This window comes from Saimiri boliviensis, chromosome 11, assembly GCF_048565385.1.
Source record: "Saimiri boliviensis isolate mSaiBol1 chromosome 11, mSaiBol1.pri, whole genome shotgun sequence".
NCBI lineage: Eukaryota > Metazoa > Chordata > Mammalia > Primates > Cebidae > Saimiri > Saimiri boliviensis.
The window spans coordinates 79,511,982-79,524,840 of record NC_133459.1 but is presented as its reverse complement, the minus strand read 5'-3'; the positions used below and the strand labels follow the sequence as shown (position 1 = coordinate 79,524,840).

General features: G+C 35.4%; 1 protein-coding gene across 28 annotated transcripts in view; it reads right to left on the bottom strand.

Moving 5' to 3' along the window:
* The window catches only part of ADGRL2 (adhesion G protein-coupled receptor L2), a 682,132-nt gene that overhangs the window by 29,212 nt on the left and 640,061 nt on the right, over window positions 1-12,859 (bottom strand). For 18 of the 28 annotated variants that reach the window (XM_074381060.1, XM_074381061.1, XM_074381065.1 and 15 more), the window contains 5 exons: window positions 12,331-12,624; window positions 11,701-11,804; window positions 10,709-10,894; window positions 9,862-9,900; window positions 6,831-7,014 (listed from right to left, as the gene is read on the bottom strand). In XM_074381060.1, the coding sequence (XP_074237161.1) occupies window positions 6,831-7,014; window positions 9,862-9,900; window positions 10,709-10,894; window positions 11,701-11,804; window positions 12,331-12,624 (807 nt within the window). The remainder of the gene's footprint in view (window positions 1-6,830; window positions 7,015-9,861; window positions 9,901-10,708; window positions 10,895-11,700; window positions 11,805-12,330; window positions 12,625-12,859) is intronic. The other 10 variants (XM_074381071.1, XM_074381074.1, XM_074381070.1 and 7 more) reach the window with 1 other exon arrangement.

The following is a 12,859-nucleotide window of genomic DNA, read 5'->3' as shown; positions in this document are numbered from 1 at the left end:
CTGATTTAAAAATTCATATAGAAGGGACACGCCAAAAAGCAGCTAAAGCAGTTCCTCAAGGAGCAAGGCTGAAAGACTCAAGAGATACTAATATTACGAAAAAAACCAAAGCAGCAAATAGTAGATACTGCTAACATATAAGATATCATTTCAAACCATCAGGGAAAGAAATGGATTACGCACTAAACATATACAAAGAACTGGTTATTCATATGGGGAAAAATCAACTTAGCTACCTCTCTCATATAATATCATAATTAAAAATAAATTTCAGATAGATTAAAGACATAACTGTAAAAAGGCAGAGGTTTATCATTTACAAGGGAAGTATAAAATCCTTATAAACTCAATTTAGAGAAAATTTTCCTAAGTAGGAAGCCAAAAGGAAAATATTTCTTAAACAAGATACCAAGAGAACCAACCCTAAAAGAATAGACTGATAAATCTGACTTATTATGTAAAACAACAGATTCCTTATAAAAAGATAAAAAGAGGAAGCCCAGATTAAATGTCTGTAAACTACATAATCTTCACAGGATTACTGTCCAGTATATATAGAAGTATAAAGAAAAAAAACAAACAGGAGAAAGTTGTGGACAACAAATTCATATGAGAGAAAAACGACATAGGTAATAAATCTGTTAAAAAAACAACAAAAAAAACCCATGAAGCAATCAGTAAATTGCTTAATTTAAATTAAACAATAATGCAACCAATTTGAACTCATTCGATTGACAAAATTTATGTAATTAATAAAATGTTTGCAAAACTAGTAATGGTATTACTGGTGAAAAAGTAAACTGGTAAAAGAAGGTAGAGAACAATTTGGCAGTATTCAGTAAAGCTTAAGGTGGATACGCTCTACTGCTCAAAAACTCTATTTCTATGTGTGTGTGCGTGTGTACACATGCACACAAATGTATGTGTGCATGTATGTCTAGAAAGGCACACATTGGAGGAAGAAGGCATAAAAAATTTTCATTACAGTTTTCCTTATATCAGCAAAAAAGTGGAAGCCACTAAAATGTCTATCAGCAGTATAATAATCCTGGTGCATTCTTAGAAAAATAGATCAAATTAACTACAGATATGTATGTCAGCATGTGTAAGTATAAAAAAATAAAATGGTAAGGGAAGATTATAGAATTATGGTCACACGTGGTGGCTCATGCCTATAATTTGAACACTTTGCAAGTCTGAGGTGGACATATCACCCGAGGTCAGGAGTTCGAGACTAGCCTAGCCAAAATGGTGAAGCCCCATCTCTACTAAAAATACAAAAAATTTAGCCAGGCATAGTGACACATGACTATAGTCTCAGCTATTTGAAAGTCTGAAGAAAGAGAATTGCTTGAATGCAGGAAGTGGAGGTTGCAGTGAGCCAAGATCGTGCCATTACACTCTACACTGGATAAGAATGAAATTCCCTATCAAAAAAAAAGGAGAAGAAAATTATACAATTACATTTATAGAGTGAAATTAATGTTAAAAACATGAAAACTTTTCAATATATACACTTACGAGGCAAATTTTTTAAGCTTATTAATGCTAAATAATAAAGATGACAGCTATCTCCTTCCTGATCATATCAAATCCTGGGAACTTCCACATTATCTACGATTTTCTTTTTCCAAAAAAATCTGAAGCAAATATAGTAAAATACCAATATGTGGCTCAGCTGGGTAACTGGTCCCCAGATGTTATGCTATCCTCTGTACTTCCTGTATGCTTGAAATTATATCTGCCTTATTCAATAGATTTTCTGAACAGGAATACACTTGGTTCATTGGAGAACCATTCAGAGCCTCACTCAGCCAATAAAATTCTGTAGACAGAATTTTAATATATTTCTTTCTTTGTTTCAAATTCCTCAGCAAGTAATGCCTGTAATGAGAGGAAAGAGAACAACTATGACCTCTGCTGGGAGATCTGCACCTTAATGGCCAGGGGCTGCTCCATGAGCCTGGGTCCCAGAAGAAAAGCAACATGGAGCAGAAATGAAGATGACAGGAAGCAGAGCCGAAGCCCAGCCTCAACAGCTACGCAGCAGGAAGGAGTAGTAAACCTTTGTTGTTGTAAGCAGATGGGACCTTGGAGTTTTTGTTACCGCAATCTAACTAAGTCTAAAGTGATGATAAAAAATCAAGCTGGCTACTTGGCTCATTAAAAGTATAAATAAGGCTGGGTGTGGTAGTTCACACACTTGTAATCCCAGCACTTTTGGAGGCTAAGGTGGGTGTATCACCTGATCAGGAATTCAAAACCAGCCTGGCCATCATGGTGAAACCCTGTCTCTACAAAAAATATAAAAATTAGCAGGGCATCACGGCAGGCACCTGTAATCCCAGCTACTCAGAAGGTTGAGGCAGGAGAATCACTTGAACCTGGGAGATGGAAGTTGTAGTAAGCCAAGATCATGCCACTGCACTCCAGCCTGGGAAACAGAGAAAGATTCTGGCTCAAAAAAAGAGACAATAAATAAAAGGGAACTTTATAACAGATGGATCAGGCTGATAACATCTAAACCATGGAACCAATATGAAAATCACAAGGAAATAAAACCAAAGATTATGTGGTGTTGATATGATGCAACAGAAAGTTCTTGCTAAATTAGAAAAGCACAAAGTTAAACCTAGCATGATTGTGCCTCTAGATCTAACCATCAGTATACCAGGCAGAGTTAAATGATGTACTGTGGATGAAATAAGCCAAACCCAGAATGTGACAAAGTCTACAGGACAAATCACTCACCTGACTTCCTCAAGAAAAATAAAAAACGTTTAAAAAATATTTTTTTAACATGCAAGGAGACATAACTTTTAATTCAAAGATACTGGCTGGGCACGGTGGCTCACACCTGTAATCCCAGCACTTTGGGAGACCGAGGCTGGCAGATCACCTCAGGTCAGGAGTGTGCAACCAGCCTGACCAACAAGGTGAAACCCCATCTCCACCTAAAATACAAAATTAGCCAGGCGTGGTGAGGAGTGCCTATAATCCCAGTTGCTTGGGAGGCTAAGGCAGGAGAATCACTTGAACCCAGGAGGCGGAGGTTGCAGCGAGCTGAGATTGTGCTATTGCACTCCAACCTAGGCAACAAGAGCCAAGAACAGCCGAACTCCATCTCAAAAAAAAAAAAATTCTCAACTGATGTATCTATCAGATTTATTACTTGGACTTGTATCCTGGTTTCAAACAAGTATTAATAAATTTATAAAAATTAAGAACATGTGAACACACTTTTGTTATCTATTGAAACGTTTTTGTTTATTTTTAAGGTGTGATAATGATTTTGTGTTTTTTTTTAAAGAGTATGGGATACATACATATAAAGTTTCTTACAGTAATCACAATAGGAAAAATTTGCTTTAAAATAATACAACAGTGAGAGGAGTAAGTGGAACAGGATTAGCCAGATGTTGCTAAAGCTCAGTAAGGGGAATTTTTAAAACCAAAATTTAAAACTTCTGTTCTTCCCAAGATATAAAGAAAACAAAGTCACAAACTGCAGGGAAAATATTCAGAATGTGTGTATTTGACAAAAAGACTTACATCAAGAATATATAAAGAATCTTTATAATTCATTAAATGAGACAACTCAAAAATAGGCAAAAGATATAAACAAACACTTCACAAAAAGATATTTGAATGGTCAATAAACACATGAAAAGAGGTTATCAGTAAAATGTTACTTAGTAATCACAGAAATGCAAAATAAATCCACAATGAGATGCCACTACGAACCAATCCTAAATATTGGTGAGGATGTGGAGCAACTGGAATTCACATATGCTGTAGTTCATGTTTAATATGATACAACCACTTGGAAAAATGACAGCCAAAAAGTGGAAAAAAATTCAAATGTCTAACAAGTGAGTAAACACACAAATTGTGGTATATCTTAACAATGGATAATACTCAGCAATAAAAAGGATTAAACTATGGACACTCCCATGTATATGGATAAATCTCAAAAATATTCCTCTGCATAAAAGCAACAAGATCAAAAAGTATTATATACTGTATAATTCCACTCAACTGAAGATCTAGAAAAAGCAAAACTAATCTACATGGATTGAAAGCACATCAGTGGTTTGTAATGTGTTTAGGGCTAGGGTCAGAGGAGACTGACTGGACAGGAGCATGAAGAGCCCATTTGAAGTTGTGGAAATTTCACCATGCTGATGATTTATAAGGTTGTATAACTGCCATACCCATCAAACTATATACGTAAAACAGGTGTTCTTATTGCATATTTGAAATTATACCTTCAAGTTTTTGAATTTCACAATCAGATATAAAAATAGATAAAATTATATCATTTTTATGGAGTCACATATTATAAGGGTAAATCAAAGATTTAAGAAGAAATCACTAAAGAGAGAAATCAAATTGGTTTAATAATCTAAGACATTATAGCCATATCCTCAAGGGAGTGAGACCACAGAGAAATAACAGGCTATTTTAGTCCTCATGTCTGAAAAGAGAACAAGTCCTAGGAAAAAGGTAAATGTTTTCCTCATACTAAATCAAGGCCCTTTTACCCCACAAAACAAAACAAAACAAAACAAAACAACTGTTTAAACACTGGAAATAAAAAAGACATAACTATTATTATAATATGTAAAATTACTTTTTTTTTTTTTTTTTTTTTTGGAGACCAAGTCTCACTATTGTCACCCAGGCTGGAGTGCAATGGTGAGATCTTGGCTCACTGCAAGCTCCGTCTCCCTGGTTCAAGTGATTCTCCTGCCTCAGCTTCCCGAATAGCTGAGATTACAGGCAACCACCACCACACCCAGCTAATTTTTTGTATGTTTAGCAGAGACGGGGTTTTGCCATGTTGCGCAGGCTGGTCTTGAACTTCTGACCTCTGGTAATCTGCCTGCCTGGGCCTCCCAATTTTTTTCTATTTTTAAGATGGGGTTTCACCATGTTGGCCAGGCTGGTTTTGAACTGCTGACCTCAGAGATCTGTCCGCCTTAGCCTCCCAATATGCTGGGATTACAGGTGTGAACCATTGCACCTAGCCATAAAATGATTTTCATATTGATAATTCTTGGGTAATCAGCATTTAAACTAGTAAATCTCAGGCATTATTTTAGAGATGCCAGTCTCTCCATAAAAATGAAAAAAAAAAAAAAAAAAACATGAAAAAAATCCTTTAGTTTTATTTCATTATCATTTATTTTTTGAGATGGGGTCTCACTCTATTATCCAGGGTGGAATTCAGTGGCGTGAGCTCAGCTCACTGCAACCTCTCCCTCTCTGGGCTCAGGTGATCCTCCCACCTCAGCCTCCCAAGTGGCTGGGATTACAGGCATGCGTCACCATGTCCTGCTATCTTTTTTTTGGTGTATTTTTTTCTAAAGACGGGGTTTCACCATGTTGCCCAGGCTGGGCCTTAAACTCCTGAGCTCAAGCAATGTGCCCGCCTCAGCCTCCCAAAGTGTTAGGATTATATGCATAAGCCACTGTGCCCAGCAAAAAAAATAATCCTTTAGAACTCTGAAAAACATAGGTACTAGAAAAAATGTATTCCTGGACATTTAATTGTTTAGAATATATCTCAAACTTGGGTAAAATTATCTTCAATCTATAACCACAATGTGCTCTAAATATGTAAGGCTGACGGAAGCATAGATATGAACCTGGTCCATCAAATTTTCTTGCACAATTCAAGAGGCAGGAGAAGGAAATTTTAGCGTTTGTAAAAAATAATTTTTAGACTATTTAGAAACAAATGGATGCCGTACTATGCCACTTCAGTAATTACTGATTTTCTATTCCCAAACTTCAAAGTAAAAAAAAAAAAAAATTATTTAAAAAAATACTTCATTTCTGTTTAAAAATTCACTTATGTAAAATAAATTTAAGGTTTTAAATTCAAATATAGGTGTGTCAATTTGATTTATGTCCATTTCTTCTATATATTCCTTTGTTCTGTGTTTTGGATATAAAGTTCCATGACTTAGGCATGCACAATAAGGCATAATTAGGCATTACGACATGGTATCCCAGATAGCAAGTCTTCATTCAGTATCTGCTGCCCTAATGAAGTTAGCACTACTTCTGCCAGAAAAGGAGTCTGGCCCCGGTTCTTCCACATTTACACTTGGGAAGCTTTTTACTTCACTAAGGTATATTGTTAACTTCATCTGAATTTAACCTCACTGAATAATTAACAATTCTAAATCGTTCAAACCTAAACTAAAAAAATTTTGCTGTATATCTTTCAAATATTTTCGTAAGTGAATTCCTGCCTCTCAGTGGTAGCATCTGAATTCAAAATTATGCTTCAAAACTATCAGTAGCTATTCTGCAATCCATGAAGCATGGATGTTCTGCATTGTGGAAAATGTAGTTCAGCCACCACATTTTCAACCTGAAGGCAGTTATGTTTAATATAAGCATTTGACTCAATTTCTGTGTGCTAAAATATTTGACTGAGAGAATACATTCCATAAAATAATTTAAATTCATTAGGAACATATTATATAAAATGGTAAAGCATTTGCCATAGTTTCATAGCAAGCACTTCCATTACTTAAAAAATCTACATTCTGGTATTAAGCATTCTTACACTTTTTCGTTAATGATTTTTCAATTGGAAAAAACACACACACATAAAACCAACTTGTAAAACATAGAGTTTGGCTTTTGCATTCATTTTAGAAAGTGTGATCAATAATTTCTCTTGCTAACAGACAAAAATAATTTGACAAAAAAGAAGTATGGCACTGAGAAATAACAGATTCAGAATGGAAACACTATCCTCTTAGATATGTACATTCTAAATCAAAGTTAAACTTGACAGTAGATTTACTTACCAATATTTTCTGTGGGCATTGAGACCCTTGTTGGTTCTAAAAGATTGTCAGCTAGGACAAAAGCTCCTTCTTCCAATGTATCGAGTAACATTGTTGCAGTATGTGCTTGTTCAGAAGAATTCATATGTTTCCAGGATTCCAAAGCTTCAGGTCTCAGAAGGTTGTCCACTGTGTCAACAATTGCCTGTATCCATTAGGAAACTATCATTAGGTTTGACTTCTTCTAGAATGAAAGTGATTTTCAGTCGCTGACGAGTGACAACTATAATATTTATCTATCATGATTTACTCTTCCTTCAAGATCCAAGAACACCTAGACAACATATATCTGGTCAACTTAAAATATACCTGGACCATTTTAAAACAGGACTAGCTGAAGATTAACAGACTGCTATTTGAGTATAAAGAGTTAAGTGTAGAAAGGTGGGTTGTTCCTATCTATTTAATCACACCTCAAATGTTGACAGTTGACAACCACCTGTGTCAGCTCTTAATCTGAGACATTACTCTTACAGGTAGAGTCAAAACTACTAAAGTCGTCCTATTTATAATTGCAAGACTTGAATATTCTAAACCAAAAATACTAATGGCTTTGGCACAGACTAATACGTATGCTTGAAAATTAAACTACATTATTTTTTGGAATCTGAACTAAAATAGTAACCAAAATTATTCCTTATAGACATTGTCTACTTATTATCATTTGTAAAAAAAAAAAGCCAAGGTGGTAATAAAGTTCATAAATTATCTGTGAACATTTTCACTCTTCCAATTCTCTGTTCAGCTAAAAAAAAAAAACACACTTGAGCATATACTTTAATTCATCAGCAATGATCTGCTTTTAAAGGGATAAAGAAAAGAATCAAAATTAAAGCCTCTATTGGTAAGTTGACAAAAACAGGAAAGTAGAAATCTTCATAAACATCCAAGTTGTAAATATTCACATATGTAGGTTTATATTTATTGCTACGCAAAATAACAGTAAATAAAATACAACTCAATTAATCAACTGAAGGCAGACTCTTATACTAATATGCTCTGTAGCTACACCCTCACTATGCATTGGAAAGCTGAAACACTAAGTTTATTTACTCTGTTCCATTCACCCAGTCGTAATGTGTCATTAGGCCCATAAACACATAGGTTTGATCTATTGGTAATCACTGAAGAAAAAGAACACACATTGTACAAAAAGAACAACAATAAAAATTGCTAGTGTGAGGTACTATATGAATGGGGGAAAAGTTGTTTGAGGCTACTGTCAGAGTAAGATTAATTAGCTTAATCCATCTTAATATTCTCGTTCTGTCTGCCTTGTGAGCCACCACGACCTTCCTGGCAGGTGGAAGATACTTCCAAGTGGCGTTAAAGGCTTTTTTTTCTCCCTTTAATGGGAAATAGAATAGTCAAAATGCTCACACTGATACTGCTGTAGCCATTAACTAGAGTGGAATAGAAATTGGTCTGCAGAGGCCAGATTCATTAGTCACCAAGAAATACAGACTGGAGACTCTCTCTAATCTAAGTTACAAATGAATCCTCTGTCACAAAGTGGGAACTTGCTTCATTTGCATAGTGTAAGTCAGCTTCTGATTTGTAATTTAAAGAGTTTTATTAGTCTTATCTGAACAGAGAAGCTCATTTGAAACATACTGAAAATGACACTGGTCAGAAATTAAGGTCATGCTGAAATTTACTCCATATACACATAACTTGCTGATGTCATGCTTTTATTAATTTGAAACACTCCTTATTTATGACTATTTGTACTTGTCTAGTGGGATCAAAATGATCATTAGCCTAATCATATTCCTGAAGTAGTCTCATCCTGTCAAAGGACAAAAGAAAGCTATTCTTTTCCAACTGAGATGTATGTTCTGGGCAACATACCAATTATTACATTTTATACATTAACTAACATCTTAAAAGTGAACAGATGATTGAAGTTTAAAAAATTCTGTAAACTTCAGCAGTTACTTCTTTGCCCCTATTAAACAGGCTAAAAGGGGACTTTCAGAACAGTATTACCTAAAAACAGACTTTCCTACTACCTTTTCTTGTAAAGTTTTCAGGTTCAATAATGTCTAATACTAACTAGTGAGACATCATTTTTTTCTAGACTCTGCCAACCAAAATTAGTGAAGTCATGGCTTTTTAATAATCTCTAGTCTAAGAAACTACAAAAGTTCTTTTGCTTTGTTGTCACAAATACGGATTCGTCCTTCAAGGTTTGATTTACCACAGTTACGGTCCCCTGAAGAATAAGGTTAGAAAATAACTAACTCTGCAAAAGGAACTTCTAAAATTCACAGAAGAAAACAAAGTGCAATTTGGTATTATTATTTTGATCTATCACACAGAACTAGTACGGCGTAATCCCACTGTCCGTGTCAGCATGTTTCCTATTACCTGGATAGACCAGGGAGAAAACCCGGCTGGAGTGGACAGGGATTGTGAGCTAAATGCTTTCTGTTCCTATCAGCTTGATAAAAACCAGAATATATCATATACAGATATCACGGTCAAATTATTTATATTTCATTTCTAGTAACCCATCCCCGGATCAACCTGATTCTAGAAATGACTCCTAAAAATTTCAGAACAAAGCCTATTTGAGTATACCACAAAGAAAGCAGTGACTTTTTCATGCACATACATTATGACTATACAGTCTTTGATATGATAAACTGCCAAGAATATATCATAGCTGTTTTACTCAAGTTGTTGTTTAATCCACAGAGATGACAACAGTAAACAAAGAGACTATATAATTACTTTCCAATTAAGAAGCTATTTCGTTAAAATTCATGTACTTTTGGATGAATGGAAAAACAGCAAAAATTATCAAAAGTAAATTATTTGCTTATTCTGAGAGTGATATACCTGTGAAAAGCCAACATTTGTACAGCTGATATGGGGCACATTATATAATTATCAAAGACTGAAATACATTGGATCATGCAGCAAGATGATAAAGCGTGGCAGGTAGCTGAAGAAGGGAGAAAGCAGGGTGACAGCACAGGAGAGATACCTTAAGGTAAGCCCTGCATGTCTTCTCTCGTTTTTGGAGCTTTTAAGTAAAAGAAAAGAAAATCAGAGGTTAGATTTTTATCTGCTGAAAATGAGGAAAGAAGAAATCCTCAAAAGTTAAGCTGGTGTTCCAGAGCCTAAAGTTTATATGCAGTAGTCCTCTGGAGTCTCAGTCTGCACTGACTACTAAAAACTGCTTATTTACAGTTTTTTATTATATTTTATAAGCATACTAATCCAAAATATGTTGACAAAAAGAGACAAAACACATACTGCAGGAAAAAAAGTCAATTTTCTTAACTCGGTAGAACCACATTAGGCACAGATTTTGGGTTCCTATGAACTAATGTAAACACTTATAGTGCGGTGAAAAGTAGCAATCAAATTGTTGTCATAGCAGGAAAAATTAATGGCACTGATACAATATATTGCTGGAGAGGGCAACTTGTCCTTCTTCAGAAAGCTGTGGGCTAATAGTACTATACGCGTCACAATTCTGCTGCAACTGTAAGAGTTCCATATATTAGCATACAAAGTATATCAACTGTATAACATATAATCTCTCCAAGTGCAGATAATGCATTCTAAAGTGACAGTCCCGACCACAATCAGATGGATAAATTTTGCCTCCAACTAAGATCTCTCTCAGGTAATTAACATCATTTACACTTTTTTGGGAGGGCAGGGCACACTGCTCCTTTCTCAACTGTAATTCTTCCTTGGAAAATGAATCAGATTAGAAATTTTTCTTCTAGGTATAAGCCTGGGAGCCAGAGATTTGTCTCTCAACTGCTGTAAGAGCTGCCGTACCAAGTGTTTAATTAAAAAATATCAAGAGTTCTCCCTACCTTGTTATAACTCCGTCCAGCTGAATCTTTTTCACTAGGTTTCAGTTCCTGCAGCTGTGCATCAAGAATGTCCACCAACTGCTCCATCAATCTCACTGAAGAACTTACATCCCCAGCAAACACTGGCCCTTTGGTATGTTTAGCCAGTTCATTGGCAAGACTAGCAGCATTTTCTCCACTTCTGATCTGAAATGACAATTTGTATTATCTCAGTTAAATTTTCTGTTCTGTTTACGGCTTCCAGTTCTCTTTGAGTATCTCTATTGTGATGAAAAAATTATTCGCAAATGTCAAATTCTTCAACTGAGACCGAAAACTTTCTCTTCATCTTAGAAGATTCTAGGCTCTTAGATCAACACAGACACACAGAATTCGGAATCCGACATTTATAAGAAACAAACAAACAAAAAATCCTTTCTAAAAATTTTCAGCCAGTTTTCTAATTTCAGTGCAACCATTTAAAATTGTTATTTTAAAGTCTTACTTATTCCAACGATCCAGAATTTAAATCAGTATGTAATCAGCATGATACTGAGGGTTATTATCTAATGTTCATTTGTCAAAAAGGTAGATGGAGGAGAAAATAAAATGGCACTGCATTACACTGTAATATTCAAGTAGTTTACTCATTCTACCATAATCACGTGTGGTACAAACATCTGCTTGCATTCTGAGGATTCAGTTGCAAACTTAATGGTATTTGATTTAATAGACCAATGCAGTTTGTCTTATGAACATCAAAAGAAAGAGAACTAAGTATGAATGAAATTAACAAGCATGTACTCATAAAAAGCTTAACAGAGAACAGCATACCGCCAAACATATGTAACTGTCAACAAATAGTTTACAGACAAAACTATGCATGATTTTTGTTTACTTTTATACTGAACAAAGAGCAATAAAGCTGGTTTTAACACACAAAACTAAATTATTTATGTTAGAAGTTAAAGCCCTAAATCACCAATGTGTCATATTAAAAGGTTCCAACCAACCTTCTGAGCCAGCTGATTCACCCAGTGTGAAGTACAATTGCTAAGATCGGGGCCCTTAGGGTTCCATGTTCCAGTGGAAACCATGCAGAGATATGAAGCAGTTCCTGCAACAGATGTAGAAAACAATAGTGAAATTGAAACCATTTTTCTGTACACATTCGGGAAATCAGCTATGATGATCCTGCTCTGTGTGTTAAATTTTGAATAAACTCCAATGCAAGTATTTGCCAATAACTGACAAAAAGGTATAATGCAGATTATAAATGGTAAATATGAAGTCAGCATAGAAATATCATACATTTACAGCAAACAAACAAAAGCCCTTGATTTTCTTGGGACCCATCCAAAGTGATGCTTATAACGAGAAAGGCAGCTGTGAGGAAGACTCACAAGAGTCCTGGGACAAAAATCTCAGGCTTGACCTAGGTCTCTGAAAGGAAGAGGTAATTTATAGTGCCTGATCTTAAATGACATTTACAGTTCAAAAAACTTTGTCCATAGATGTTACATTACCAAAGTATAAACATAAAGTCAGCTACTGTAAACATCTCTTTCTTTGAATAAAATCAGTGTAATTCAGAACCTGCTACTAAATTGAAAAATGTATGCATGGTATTTTATAGAAAATACCTCTTGTTCCCTTGGGGCATGGTCGTTCAACCATCACTCCCCTTTGTGTCTGAGGCCACTTTATCCCCCTGGAGTCTAACGCTTCACAGAATCTCTCTGGCAGGGGAAAAATATTTGTTACAGGTGGAATTTTGGTTGTAGAAAGTGCTGGAGGTGGTTTTGTCCCTTTGCTTCCTTCCTGTGATCCAGCTACAGTTGTGCTCATGGGGCCTTTCTGTGAAGTAGTGCTTGTGGTTGATGCTGTGGTTTTGAACAGCTCAGCTGAAGAAGTTATTGTCACAGCTGTGGTAGGCACTATGGAAAAAAGATGAGTATATTAATCTCCAACACACACTTACACTCACATACAGGCATGCACACACACACACACAGACACACACACACGCACAAAACTCTACCCATCTGTCTGCCCCCAAACCAAGCAAATGAGAATTACTGACAGTATTGTTCGAGAGTGAGAAAGAATAAATCTTTTCATCTGTTCCAATTTATTCATACTAATAGCTAAGAGAAGGTAGGTTGTTTAGGC